This window comes from Scyliorhinus torazame, chromosome 15 (genome assembly GCF_047496885.1).
Source record: "Scyliorhinus torazame isolate Kashiwa2021f chromosome 15, sScyTor2.1, whole genome shotgun sequence".
In the NCBI taxonomy this organism is placed as follows: Eukaryota; Metazoa; Chordata; class Chondrichthyes; order Carcharhiniformes; family Scyliorhinidae; genus Scyliorhinus; species Scyliorhinus torazame.
The window spans coordinates 144,926,524-144,940,930 of record NC_092721.1 but is presented as its reverse complement, the minus strand read 5'-3'; the positions used below and the strand labels follow the sequence as shown (position 1 = coordinate 144,940,930).

Genomic DNA, 14,407 nt, shown 5'->3' with positions numbered 1-14,407 from the left:
AGAGTGAGAGGGTAGGTGGCCTGGAGACAAGGCTATTCTAGAAGGTGAGGACTCCAGCAGAGAAACCAGAGATTTTGGTCACTGTTGGGAGTGCAATGCACTCTGCTGGAGGCTCCTCCAATGAGGAGAAAATTAGGAGAAGGTGGAAGCGGCCGGCTGTCCAGAGAAGGTTTGCTCCACAGTAGAGGCAGCTAATGGACCTTCTACCACACAAGGGCCAGAACAAGACAGACAAAAAACAACCAATCCATCGTAGGGAAAGACAGCATCCTGCGTAGAGAGTCTACAGGCAAAGGAAAAATTGCCTTCAGGTTTCAGAGTGCCAGTGTTTTCACAGGCTGCATCTATCCAAGGAGACAGTGACCTCCCTTTGTGAACTGCTGGATTGGAAAGATCTGTTCAAGTTGTGTTGATGTCCACCCTCTGCCTGTCATGATGATAAATGTTTAAACATTTATGCATAGGCTTTGTGTATATTGCTGGATTCCCTCGTGTTCAAGGTGTGATAGATTGCACACACGTGGCTCTCCATTCTCCATTGGCCAGCTAATGCCATTTGTCAATCATAAAGGTTTTCATTCGACCAATGTGCAACTTGTGCGTGGCCATTGTCAAAGGATCATACAGGTGTCTGCCCATTGTCCAGGGAGTAGTCCTGACTCTTACATATGTAGGCACTCCCAAGGGCAATGGATGTTCTGTCCACCAGGGCCATTGGAGGGTTGACTTCTTGGAGACAAGGAATACTGGCTGAAAAGACTGCTCATGATCCAAGTGAGAAATACGTGGATAGAGGCTGAGATGTGTTATAATGAGAGCCACACATCTTGCAAGCCTTCTCAAAATGATATTTTGATGCTGGGACCGTGCTGATGGCCCGCTGCAATATTTTCCGATTTATGTCTCACTAATCATTGTGGTCTGTTGTGCTATACACAATCTGATGCTCCAGAGAGGGGAAACCCTGGCAGAAAAGATCTAATGGAGCGAGCAGCATCCTCTGAGAAGTGTCAGGACTAGTCTGAGGGTGAGCAGTAAGTCATCATGAACCCATGGGGCTGTCCATGGTTTGACTCCCGCCATTTGTCCTGGCAGCCACAAGATATGGTGAGAATAAGAAGTGGGAAGTGCTGGAAATAATCAGATAATCTTCCAGCCTCTGTGGAGAGATAAACAGGGTCAAAGGGTAAAATGTGACAATTTTTCTGAACACATTACAATGAAGGGGAAAAGAACAGATACGTTCAGTTGTTATTTCCTCCCTGGCAAGGGTTCTGAATAAGAAACTGCTGGTACGGTAGTCACCAGAATGTAAAAACTTGCTCTCACTCTTGCTGCTGTTCCATTGCTTCAGTAACCGCCCACTTCCTTCAAAAAGTACTCTTACCAAAGACGGTTTGCTCGTGAAGATGCCACCAACCTGATGCCAGTGTGTCTTTATCTGGGTGGCTTCCAGTTCACAGTTCAGCCCTGCTCCTGCTGAATGCCCCTTTCCACAGGTCCGATTAAAAGTGGAATCCCTTTTCTCACCACTGCTGGTACCAGCCTCCCCGCACAGGCGCCGGAATGTGGCGACGAGGGGCTTTTCACAGTAACTTCATTGGAGCCTACTCGTGACAATAAGCGATTTTCATTTCATTTTCATTTCAACTGGCCATTCATCACATGATTCACCAGACAGAAATGGGGGCTGGGACAGGGGGGAAGATAGGGAACTGGAGGGGATGTGCATGAGCAAGTGGGCCGAGCACTTTGCATTCTACTTCCCCTACACTGCCGGAAAGCATCAAAACCAGCCAATTGAGTGAGTTACAGGTAAATTCAAACTTCTCTTAAAAAGAGAGTTACATAACCTCAGCAGATTATGCAGTGGAAATGATGTGTAATTATTTTGAGTTCACATACGATGCTTCATAGCTTTACAGCATGACCCCTTGGGTGGAATCTTCCTGGCCCTGTCAGGGCTGGCTTGAAGGTGGGACTTGGAGGCAGATTCGAAAGGAGAGCACCATCCACCCTCCTCATTCCCACCACCGGCCGAACTTGCCACTTTGAAGTGGTTGATCTTTGTAAACATTGTGGTTACAGCACTTTAGAGCTACTCACCCATGGAATGAAATGAATGAAGAATGGCGCACAGCTCAATCACAGCCCACTAAGAGAAATGAATGAATGATTTGCACCTAAAGGCTCTGAGGGAGTTTAAACATAGGTCAGTGTTTTTTTCTTTCCAGGAATGGGCACATGGTGCTTCCTCTATCTGAGCCAGCAGGTGAATGCCCAGGTGAGTGAACAACAGTTGTTATTTTCCACTGCCCCTGTCAGGACTTCTCTCTAGCTTCCAATCAGGGTTCTCTTTTCTGCGGGGGTCTGTATGGGGGGTCCTTTAATTAGGGGATCTCTTGGGGGGGGGGTCATTTTAATTAGGGGACTTCTGGGGGGTCTCATTAGCTAGCTGGTCTCTGGGGGTTCCTTTTAGCTAGGGGGTCTTTGTGAGGTGTCCCCCTATTTAGGCTATGAGGCTGGGGGTTTAAATGTCCAGGGGCTCGCTATGGGAGGTATCCCTATCTAGGGGGTCTATTGGGGGGTCTCGCATTCATCATAGTTTCCTTTGTTACGATTCAGGACCCTAGTCTGAGAATCAACTACTTCACTCTCCACCTTGATGAAAGATTCTATCATATTATGGTCGCTCATCGCCAAGTGGTCGTGCACAACTAGATTGGCAATTATTCTACTCTCATTGCACAGTCCCCAGGCTAGGATAGCCCGATCTCTAGTTGATTCTTCAACATATTGGTCCAGAAAACCATCCCGTCTACACTCCAGGAATTCCTCCTCTACAGTATTGTGACTAATTTGGTCTGCCCAATCTATATGCAGATTTCATACTTTTCCCATGTACATCAGGTATACCCGTTATTGATTTTTTATTGTGGCTAATTCAATCCTTCCAGAAATAGTAGGACTGAAATGCGGGACGATTGTGGTCTCTGAACATGTGCCACATTTGATGGATAATAGGCTGAGAGTAGGTCAATCTCAGGGACTCTCATGGAGGATGGACCCGACATTATTAGCTCAAGAAACATTTTGCGCAAAGATGACTTTGATCATCAAGGAATACATAGAATTTAACCAAAATGGCTGTTGAACCCCGAGCTTCTCAGGAATGGTCAGGTATTGCTAGAGGGAGTCGAGAATGTAGAGCTTTTCTATTTGTGAACAATTTATTATTATATATATCTAACCCATTGTATGGATAAGATTATGAATATATTGGAAAAATTTGGAATCTTCTCAGACTACAAATTGAAAATAACAAAAACTGAAATATTCCCAATAAATACCCTGGGGATGGAAACAGGATTAAGTACCCTTCCATTCAAACTAACCAAAAGTAAATTCAGGTACTTAGATATTCAGATGGCTCATGACTCAGCCACAATGTATAAATTGTGGGCAGCACGGTAGCATTGTAGATAGCATAATTGTTTCACAGCTCCAGGGTCCCAGGTTCGATTCCGGCTTGGGTCACTGTCTGTGCGGAGTCTGCACATTCTCCCCGTGTGTGCGTGGGTTTCCTCCGGGTGCTCCGGTTTCCTCCCACAGTCCAAAGATGTGCAGGTTAGGTGGATTGGCCATGATAAATTGCCCTTCGTGTCCAAAATTGCCCTTAGTGTTGGGTGGGGTTACTGGGTTATGGGGATAGGGTGGAGGTGTTGACCTTGGGTGGTCTTTCCACGAGCCGATGCAGACTCGATGGGCCGAATGGCCTCCTTCTGCACTGTAAATTCTATGAAATGGAATCCGACAGGGGGTAAAAGAAGATGGAAAGGTGGAATACCGTTCCACTTTCATCAGCTGGGCGGGTACAAATGATCAAAATGAATGTTCTACCAAAATTAATCAATCCCTCCCGATATTCCTACATTTTTCTATAAAATGGATATAATAATTTTGGATTTTATATGGGCTAATAAAATTCCACAAATTTGACAGGCGTTTTTACAAAGGAATGAGCGGGTGGAAGGATTGGCGCGGTCAATCTTTGTATTATTATTGGGTGGCGAATATAGAAAAGATTTGGCAATGGTGGAGGGAGGAAGATGCAGAATGGATATAGGCGGAGGAAGCATCTTGTAAGGGGGCTAACAATAAGGCCTTACCTGTGGCCCCACTCCCATTTACCCTGGGGACAGAATGTCCGGTGGTGACATCTTCCTTAAAAATATGGAACCAGGGACGACATTTTGGTTTGGGAAACATGTTGGTGCTAGCTCCTATTTATGGAAACCACCGATTCACCACAACAAGTTTGGATACAGCATTTAAACAATGGCATAAAGTGGGGTTGAGACAGGTTAAAGACTTATTCCTCGAAGGTAGGTTTGCAAACTTTGAAAACTGGAGGAAGAAACTCAAAATGCAGAACAAGGAGAAGTTTGAATATCTTCAATTACAAAATGTGGTGAAAAAGGAGTTGTCATCTTCACCTCGACTGCCAGATAATAACATGCTTGATAAATTGCTCTTGTCAGATGAGTTGGGAGATGGAAAAATTATGAACATTTATAGATGCCTGATGGACACAAAGAAAACACTGATTGAGGAGATAAAACAAAAGTGGGAGGAAGAGTTGGATATGGAGTTGGAATGGGTGTTATGGACTGAAATTATGCACAGGGTCAATAGTACATCTTCATGTGCTAGGATGAGTTTGATGCAATTCAAGGTAGCACATAGGGCCCATATGACACAGGAAAGAATGAGCAGATCCTTCACAGAGGTAGAAGATAAATATGAGAGGTAAAGGAGAACCAGCTAACCATGTCTACATGTTCTGGTTATGCCCACGATCAGTGGGTGTTTGGATCTCGGTTTTTAAAACATTAGCAAACATTGTGGAGGTGGAGATATTACCGGGGCCTCTTGAGGCAATTTTTGGAGTGTCGGAATGACTAATAGAAGAGAAAGGAGCCGATATGGTGGCCTTTGCCACATTGACCGCCCGGAGGCGAATTTTATTAGAATGGAAGTCAGAATATCCGCCAAAGGTATCAACATGGTTGGGGATGTTGCAGAATTCTTTAAACTTGAGAAAATTAAGATTGCCCTTCATGGCTCAGATGGGGAGTTCTGGAAGCTGTTCTTGTCTCTATTTACTGATTGGTTTGTTGTCAGCGGGTAAAGGGAGGGGGTAGGGGAGGCAGGATGAGGGTGGAGGGAAAAAGGGAAAGGTTTAATGGAAATAAGGGTAAAAAAAATCTCAAATTAAGAGAATTACATTTTGTTTATTTTGTTATTGACTGATTGTTTGTATGTTATTCTTTATATCCTAATTTGAATAAAAATATATATTTTAAAAATCATCCACAAATTTCAGATGTTCCTTTATTGCATGCATCTCTAATTTCCTGTTTAATGCCATTCCCAACATCACCACTACATTTGGAGGGTCTATATACAATGTCCACTAACTTTTTTTGCCCCTTGGTGTTTCTCAGCTCGACCCATAGAGATTCCACATTGTCAGAGCTGCTATCCGTCCTCACTATTGCATTAATTTTCTCTTTAACCAATGCTGCAATTCCACCACCATTCCCTTTTTGGCTATCTTTCCTAAATACTGAATACCCCCACATGTTCAGTTCCCATCCCTGGTCACCCTGCAGTATTGTCTCAGTAATCCCGATTATACCATTCTCACTTACATCTATTTGCGTGATTAGTTCATCCGCTTTATTGTGAATGCTCCGCGCATTAAGACACAAAGCCTTTAAGCTTGCCAGCTTTAACATTCCTTGTCGGGCTCCCAATATTTTTCACTCTGGCCCTGTTTGAAACTGGCCCTTGGTTTCTCTGCCTCTGGGCACAGTCGAACACCGTGCTGCGCCCAAAAAGCAACTTGCCACGGCGCAGAGTGGCCGACAGATGTCGGGACGTTCAGCTCACGGGATCTAACTGGCTTGCGACACCTCGCGAAATCGCATTAGATCTTGCGAGACGTTGCGATGTAAATCGCGCCCATTGTGGGTGGAATCACTTTCTGCAAATCTGCATATTAAAGTGCGACAGCCAGTCCCATTTTAATATGCAATCACCCGAGGTACCTGAGGCATTGGGATCTATCCCCTTCGCCTCGGAGACCTATGGCGAGTGCCAGAGTCATTGCCAGGTGTCATTGCCAGCTGGCTGGGGCACTGTCAGGGTGCCAGGCTGACACTGCCAAGGTGCCAAGCTGGTATTTTTTGTGCAGTTGTGGTCGGGGCTGGGGCTGCCCTATGCGGTTGTTAGAGGGGGCGGGGGGCGGGGGTGGCGGGGGGTGGGGGGGGGGGGTGGGGGGGTGGCGGGGGGTGTGGGGGGGAGCTCGGGACCCTCCCAAATGCTTTGGGGCTTGGGAATCACTTTGGGGGCTCCAGAGATTGGGATGTCATTTAAAAATGGCGATCAGTGCACAAAACGGGGTTATGTGCGGCCTCGGCAGCCCATTCCCTGCTGAGGCCCCCTATCTAGCCTCGGTGCTGTTTTATAGCTTTGTACCGGGAAACATGTGGCTAAACACGCTCACTAAGGGACTTTGTTCCCATTTCGGTAAATCCCTTTCATATCAGTTTTCTTAATTCTCTTTCTGTTTTTTGTTTTTGTTTCTTGTTTCCTCCTGACTCCTTTATATAGGTTCCCATCTCCCTGTCTTTTTAGTTTAACCCTCCCCAGCCACTCTAGCAAATACTCCTCCTGGGACATCAGTCCCGGTTCTGCCGAGGTGTAATCCATCCAGTTTACTGGTCCCATCTCCTGCAGAACAGGTCCCATTGCCCCAGGAATCTGAAATCCTCCCCCTCACACCACCTTTTCAGCCACATATTCATCCGATATATTCTGCAATTTCTACTCTGACTAGCACATGGCACTGATAGTAATTCTGAGATCATCACCTTTGAGTTTCCACTTCTCAACCTTCTTCCGAGCTCAATATATTCGCCATTCAGGACATCATCCCTTTTTTTTACCTATGTCATTTGTACCAATGTGTACCACGACCAGTAGCTGTTCATCCTCCCCCTCCAGAATGTCCTGTAACTGCTCCGAGACTTCTTTGACCCGAGCACCAGGGAGGCAACAGACCATCCTGGAATCTTCTTTACCACAGAAACGCCTATCTATTCCTCTTACAATTGTATCCCCTATAACTATTGCATTCCCACACTTTTTACTCCTCCTCTCTGCAGGAGAACCAACTGTGGTGCAACAAATTTGGTTGTTGCTGCTTATCCCAGAGAGGCCATCCCGCTCAACAGTATACAAAACGGTATATCTGATTTGCAGGAGAATGGCCACAGCAGATTCCTGCACTGCCTGCCTAACTCTCTTGCTCAGCCTGGTGGTCGCCATTCATGGGTGAAGTGACTGGGAAGATCCACAGCCCTTGGTGACAGACCCATCTACACAGGTTATTGATAAACCACCAACGGCAACATGACGTATTAGCTCAGTAAACTATCAATGATCAAAATATAGTATAAACTGAGTAGTCATGTGAGAATATTATAAGTGGGGCGGGAGGAAGTGTGCCATTCACTGTCAGCGGGAATCTCTGTTCCCACTGCTTGTCAATGGGAATTCCCATTGAATCCATCCCACAACACTGGGATGTGCTGCCTGCAGGACCAAAGAATCTCACCGCTGGCGAAAGGCCAGAGAATTCCAGCTGAGGTCACGTGGCGGGAGTGTGGGGGTTATCCCCAGGATTTCAGGCCGAACACAAGTACTTTATGTAACTGTTGAACTTAGGAATAAACAGCTTTGTTGTAAGTCCTTGAAATCGGTGATTTGAGGAACGCACAGCATCCTACTATCAATGGAATTTCTGATTGAATTCACCCCACACTGCCAGGATACACATGGCAGAGGTCGCTGTTGGCAGGATTGGAAGATTCCACTGGTGAGAATCACCAGAAGTTCCTCCCTACACATAGAATTTGTTTCTAGATAAGACTGTTATTTACAGAAATACAGGAAACACTCTAATTCAGACACAGCAGCTATCAGGAGAAGTGGCAATATTCAGCCACTGTCCTTCATCACACAGGGTTCTCTATATTTTTGAGAGACATTTATCAAAATTGATTTTTTTTAAATCTATCCTGTTGCACTTTGACTTGTAAGCAAAGTTAATTATCAGTGAATCAAAGTTAACAAACTGATTGTCATAATATCCACTCATGTATATAATGAGATGCAGACAGGCAGTGATTGACACACAGGATAACCAATGAACACACAGAACAACCAATCACCAGACAGGACACCACCACTATAAGGCCCACAGGGCACTAAGACTCTCCCTCTCTCTACAGGACACAGCTACTGAGATAGTTAGAGTGCACAAGCCAGTGAGCACCATCTACATGAGGTAGAGAGCTAGTCTGGTCAAGCCAGTAGGAGGTTTTCAGTTAGATTAATAGAGTGTCAACCCAAAGCAGATTATGTACAGCAATCATCAAGTTCAATAAAACAGTGTTGGACCATCTCCTGTGTCGGAAGCCTGTTTCTAGTTTCACTGCATTCAGTTGCAGTCAACGTTGAACCAATTCACATAACACATCACTGATCAGATTGAGCAGCGTCTGTTGGCGCCACAGATATAAAAGAAAAGATTGTGCACTTATGGAAATGCACAAAATGACATCCATTAAAGACATTTGTAACACCATCGATTATAGTTATTCTTCAAAAGTTTGACTATTGCTTTTGAAGAATTTACATGTGTTTGAAAGTAGAAAACACTCACTGCCATGGTATGGGATAAAGGAGCACAATTTTAAAATTGAAAAATAGCCAGCAAATTCTTATTCTGGGACGGCAGAGGAAGATTCATACCACAATGATGTCAAGTGAAAGTGACAAGATGATGCAATTTGATAATGATTTATAATTTTTATGTGTCTGAAAACAGCTGAAACATTTTTAAGGGCAATGTCCAATGATCTTTACCAATCAGAAATTACTTTAAAAATCTGTCCGCAAAATCCAGTTGAGAACAAAAGTGAAAAATTGAGCTAAATTATTTGCATGAATTTTGTTTAAAAATGCATTAAAGAATCTATTTTCTGCAAAGGTCAAATGACCTGTTGAGCTCTAACAACTGCAGCAGCAAACTGCATCACAGATCTGCTGAAACCACTGTCATATTAACCATCATTCCACTCAACTTGCAATCTTACTTAAAAACGATGTTAAAATTAAACAATATTGAGACCCTTGGCTAAAATATGTCGGTATTTGTTCTTCGTGGGTTTGTTTCCTACCTGAGCTGCTGGAATGGTTCAGCTCTTATAACTGGAGTCTCCACAGAGTGTTCAAAGAGTGCACCTTCTGGTCCTGGAAAAGGAGAAATAAAATGAAATGCAGTTCAGTAAAAGCAATGTCACAGCAGTGCCTCAAGATAAAATGAAAAACCAAGATCTAAGGGGTGAGATTCTCCAATAATGGGGCTATGTCCCCACGCCAGTGTCAAAACGCAGGCGTTTCACTCTGGACTTTCCTTAAGAGTGCTCCTTGCAGCCCTGGCAGCGGATACGGGGCCATGCACTTCTGGTCGGGAGTCAGCGCATGGCGGCGGCCTGCGGCGGCCGCCCCGTGCAACATGGTGGACTCAGCCCGCAGAGCGGCACCAGGAATGTAGGACCCCCCGAGATCGCACCCGCCCGCGGGTCAGTGCCGCTCGATCGCTTGCCTGGCTGTCTGTGAGGCCCCTGCCTGGTGAAGGATCCTCCTGCGCCCCACCAGGGCGGCCGTGGACTGAGTCCGTAGCCTCCACCAGCCGTTCCCGATAGGCAAAACGTGGTTAGAACCACGCCGTCGGGAACTCGGCCTGTTGTCCTCGGAAAATCGCCGCGGGGACCATGTCAATGGCCCCCTATCCGTGGACCGGAGCATCGCGGGAGCGGCGTCGTGCCGATCGCGATTTCGGCGCAGAGGCTCAGAGAATCCCGCCCAAGGATTCCCAATAACACGCAGGGGAGGGGAAGCAGAGAGGACCCCGATGACCGTGCTAGGGAATGGGGAGAGCCCCGATAACAATGAGGGGAGGGGAGAGGAGGAGAGGCCCGATATTAGCGCCAGGGAGTGGGGAGGGAGTGGGACAGCCTCGATGATAGTGTGTAAGGGGGGGGAGGAAGAAGGGAGAGCCGCAATGAGACAGCACAGGGGTGGGGTGAGGGGCAAGAATCAATGGCAGCCTTGGGGGGAGGTAAGGGGAGAGCCCCAATTATAACATTAGTCAGGAATTGAAGAATTTGGATTGGGTGCGGCTGTTGGATGGTAAATCAACATCGCACATGTGGGAATCTTTCAAGCAACAGTTTTTTTCACTAGGCTAGACATTCCCTTCCTGTAATGGCCTGCTCTTTTGAGGGGTGGGGGTTGGGGGGTTGAAATGTCCCCCTAAAACCCTGCAGATCTCCGTCTTGGGGTTTATTGGGGTCCACTATTTGGCAGGCTAGCGTGGCGGAGGATATGTGCATCGTTCGACATGGGCACTTAATGCAATACGGCGTCTTCTGACGAAGAAATCCGTTTTTCTTTGCAGCTAGTCAGCACATATTACAGGTTCAAATCGTTTCGGATTTTAATTTGTCTTTTTTTTTGTCTTTTCGTCCAAATTCCTGGTTGTTGGATTGTCCTTGACCCAAATTTACTTTCCGTATCTCATGAGTAAGCATTGTAAGTGTGTATATAAAAGGAACCACACACAAAATTCAAACACATTTGCCACACGATTTAAGTTTCAAGCAACAGCTGATAAATGAGCCTTGGATAACGAGGGATATTGTGAACGTCGCCTAAAAGAAAAAGGAGGCTTCTGCATGGTCGAGAAGGGTGGGGGACAGTGAAAACCCTTGAAGAGTATAAAGAAAGTAGGAAGGTACTTAAGCGGGAAATTAGGAGGGCTAGGATGGGGTCATGAAAAGTCCTTGGCAAATAGGATCAAGATGAATTCCAAAGATTTTTATTCATATGTAAAAAGCAAGAGGGTGGCCAGGGAAAGGATTGGACCACTTGAGGACAGTGGGGGGAATCTGTGTTGAGGCAGATGAAATGGGCGAGGTACTAAATGAGTACTTTACATCAGTGTTCACTGAAGAAAGGGATTTTGTGAAGATGATTCTTGGGTAGGGTGTGTGGACAGTCTGGATCATGTTAACATCGAAAAGGAGGAGGTATTGGGTCCTTTAAAAGATATTAAGGTAGCTAAGTCTCCAGGGCCAGATGGGATTTACCCCAGAATACTGAGGGAAGCAAGGGAGGATATTGCTGGGGCCTTGACTGACATCTTTGTATTCTCATTGGCTGCAGGTGAGATCCCAGAGGACTGGATAATAGCTAATGTGGTACCGCTGTTTAAGAAAGGTAGCAGGGATAATCCTGGAAACTATGGGCCGGTGAGTCTTAGTAGGTAAATTATTGGAGAGAATTCTCAGGAACAGGATTTATACCCATTTGGAAACAAATTGACTCATTAGCGATAGACAGCATGGTTTTGTGAAGGGGAGGTTGTGCCTCACTAACTTGATCGAATTTTTTGAGGAGGCAACAAAGATGATTGATGAGGGGAGGGCATGTTGTTTTATTGGACTTCAGTAAAGCCTTTGACAAGGTGCCTCATGGCAGACTGGTACAAAAGATGAAGTCACACGGGATCAGAGGTGAGGTGGTAAGATGGACACAGAACTGGCTCGGTCACAGAAGGCAAAGGGTAACAATAGAAGAATATTTTCTGAATGGAAGTGATTAGTGGTGTTCCACAGGGTTCTGTGCTAGGGCTTTTGTTGTTTGTGGTATACAGAAACGATTTGGAGGAAAATGAAGTTGGGCTGATTAGTAAGTTTGTGAATGGCACCAAGGTTGGTGGAGTGGCAGATAGTGTTGAGGATTGTCAGAGGATACAGCAGGACATAGATAGGTTGGAGACTTGGGCAGACAAATGGCAAATGGGGTTTAATTGGGACAAATGTGAGGTAATGCATTTTGGTAGGTCTGACATAGTGGGGAAATATACTGTGAATGGCAAAACCCTCAGGAATATAGAACGTCAGAATGGTCTGGGCATGCAGGTCCACAGATATTTGTAGGTGGCAACACAAGTGGACAAGGTAGTCAAGAAAGCATACAGAATGCTTGCCTTCATTGGAAGGGGCATCAAGTATAAAAACTGGCAAGTTACGCTACAGTTGTATAAAACCTTGGTAAAGCCACACTTGGAATATTGTGCACAATTCTGGTCGCCACACTCCCAGAAGGATGTGAAGGCTTTGGAGCAGGTGCAGAGGAGGTTTACCAAGATATTGCCTGGTCTGGAGGGTGTTAGAGAGGCTGAATAGACTCGGACTCTTTTCGGAGGCTGAGGGGTGACCTGATTGAGGTGTACAAGATTATGAGGGGCATGGATAGAGTGGATGGGCAGGCACTTTTTCCCAGCGTGGAGGGGTCTGTCACCAGGGGCCATAGGTTTAAGGTCCGTGAGGCAAAGTTTAGAGGAGATGTGCGAGGCAGGTTTTTTTACACAGAGGGTAGTGAGTGCCTGGAACGTGTTGCCAGGGGAGGTTGTGGAAGCAGATACATTAATGGCGTTCAAAACACATCTTGGCAAATACATGGATGGAATGAGTATAGAAGATACAGCACAAGGAGGTACTGAGGATTGGCAAAGGTTGGTATCATGACCGGTACAGGCTTGGAGGGCCGAAGTGCTTGTTCCTGTGCTGTATTGTTCTTTGTTCTTTGACAGCACGAGGCTGGAGGGTGGGGGGGGTGAGGTGAGGGGAGAGAATCAATGACAGTTCAGGGGGTGGGTGGGGTGAAGGGAGAGCTCCAATTACAGCATGGGGGGGGGGGGGGTGAGGGGTGAGCCCCAATGATAGCACGGCGGGGGGGGTGAGGGGAGATAATCTATGAAAGCATGGGGGGGAGGTGAGGGGAGAACCCCAATGACAGCACGGGGGTGGGGTTAACAGCTTTTCTCTCCTGATCCAACATCTGGAATGCTTCCTGATGCAGCGGCGGGTGTGAAAACTCACCAATCTTTTGGCCCCAACCTCAATAATCATGCACTGGATGTTTCACGTTGCATTCAGTGCAGGGCAGGCTTGATGACACATAGTCTGCCATCGTGTCCGGGTGCCTTATTGAAAAGGAGCCCAACATCACCGACACCCTAATGAAGAAAGAAGATGGACCTCCTCAGGATAAGGTTGGATCTCTTAGATATTCTGAAGCTGGAAGATGGGCCCCCTCCAGGACACCGAATCTGGAAAATTTTCCTGCAGATGCACCCCCCACCCTTTGCTGTTCCGGAGTCCAGGGTTGTGGACGGCTTCCACCCTGAACTCTGGAGGCGGCCTAAGGCATTGTTCAGATGAGTCTTGACAGCTGCACAGCAAGTTATATGAATGTGTTTCACGCTGGTGTGTTTTCTCACCGGCATCGTGGTAAACCTGGCATGGGGGTGGTCAGGCCTTCATCTGCATCTCATTAACGAGATGCAAATGAGGTTCACATCACTCTCTGGCAGGTTTTATGACCAGCCATGGTGGGCAGTGGAAGGTCCCACTATAAATTCATGCTGGTGTGAAACCGATTTCTGGCCCATGTGCTATATTCTCCCATTGTACCCACCATTGATCACACTGCCGGGGACTTGGGTTAATTCGCTCATTGATTGGCCAATAAGCTTGAAAAAAGTCAACTTAAGTGTGAATTAAAGGTCTCTCTCTCTACCCAAAGTAACAACTGAAACATTTAGGATTAACATAGAACATACAGTGCAGAAGGAGGCCATTCGGCCCATCGAGTCTGCACCGACCCACTTAATCCCTCACTTCCGCCCTATCCCCTGTAGCCACCTGGGTTGGCCAACTCCTGATGTAAAATGGAGAACAGCAAAGGCTGCAGGGAAATTAAGCCAACACAGGCAGAAACCAACAGGTGCATGTTTACTGTGTATTAAACTCTGCAAAAGCCCAGACAGCATCGATACAAGCAGCCATCTGCATAACAATGTAGCAGCCATCTACATACTAATAAGCGATCCCCGGGAACAATCGCAACATTTGGGACAAACAAAGCTAAGCCAGAATCCCCGGCGCCAGCAGGAGCCAACACAAAAGAGGTTAACTCAAGACCGCCCCTCGGTCAGGGAACCGCTCCAGTATTGGAGAAATCGAACCAATCACTTGGAACCAGGTACAGGGTCTGCCCCGAAAGGTGGGAAGCCCCTGGGGACTATAAAGTTAAGCCCCCAAGTTCAAATCGTTCTTCTTGACCGGGTCACTCAGCAACGCGAACCAACCTTGACCGTGACCGGTTCAACTGCCGCCGATATCCAGTAAGTCTTAAGTCAATG

At 46.4% G+C, this 14,407-nt stretch overlaps 1 protein-coding gene across 4 annotated transcripts in view; it reads right to left on the bottom strand.

The window, feature by feature from the left end:
* Positions 1-14,407, bottom strand: part of sgcg (sarcoglycan, gamma) — a 1,082,174-nt gene that overhangs the window by 104,048 nt on the left and 963,719 nt on the right. For all 4 annotated transcript variants that reach the window (XM_072476857.1, XM_072476856.1, XM_072476855.1 and 1 more), the window contains one exon: positions 9,312-9,384. In XM_072476857.1, the coding sequence (XP_072332958.1) occupies positions 9,312-9,384 (73 nt within the window). The remainder of the gene's footprint in view (positions 1-9,311; positions 9,385-14,407) is intronic.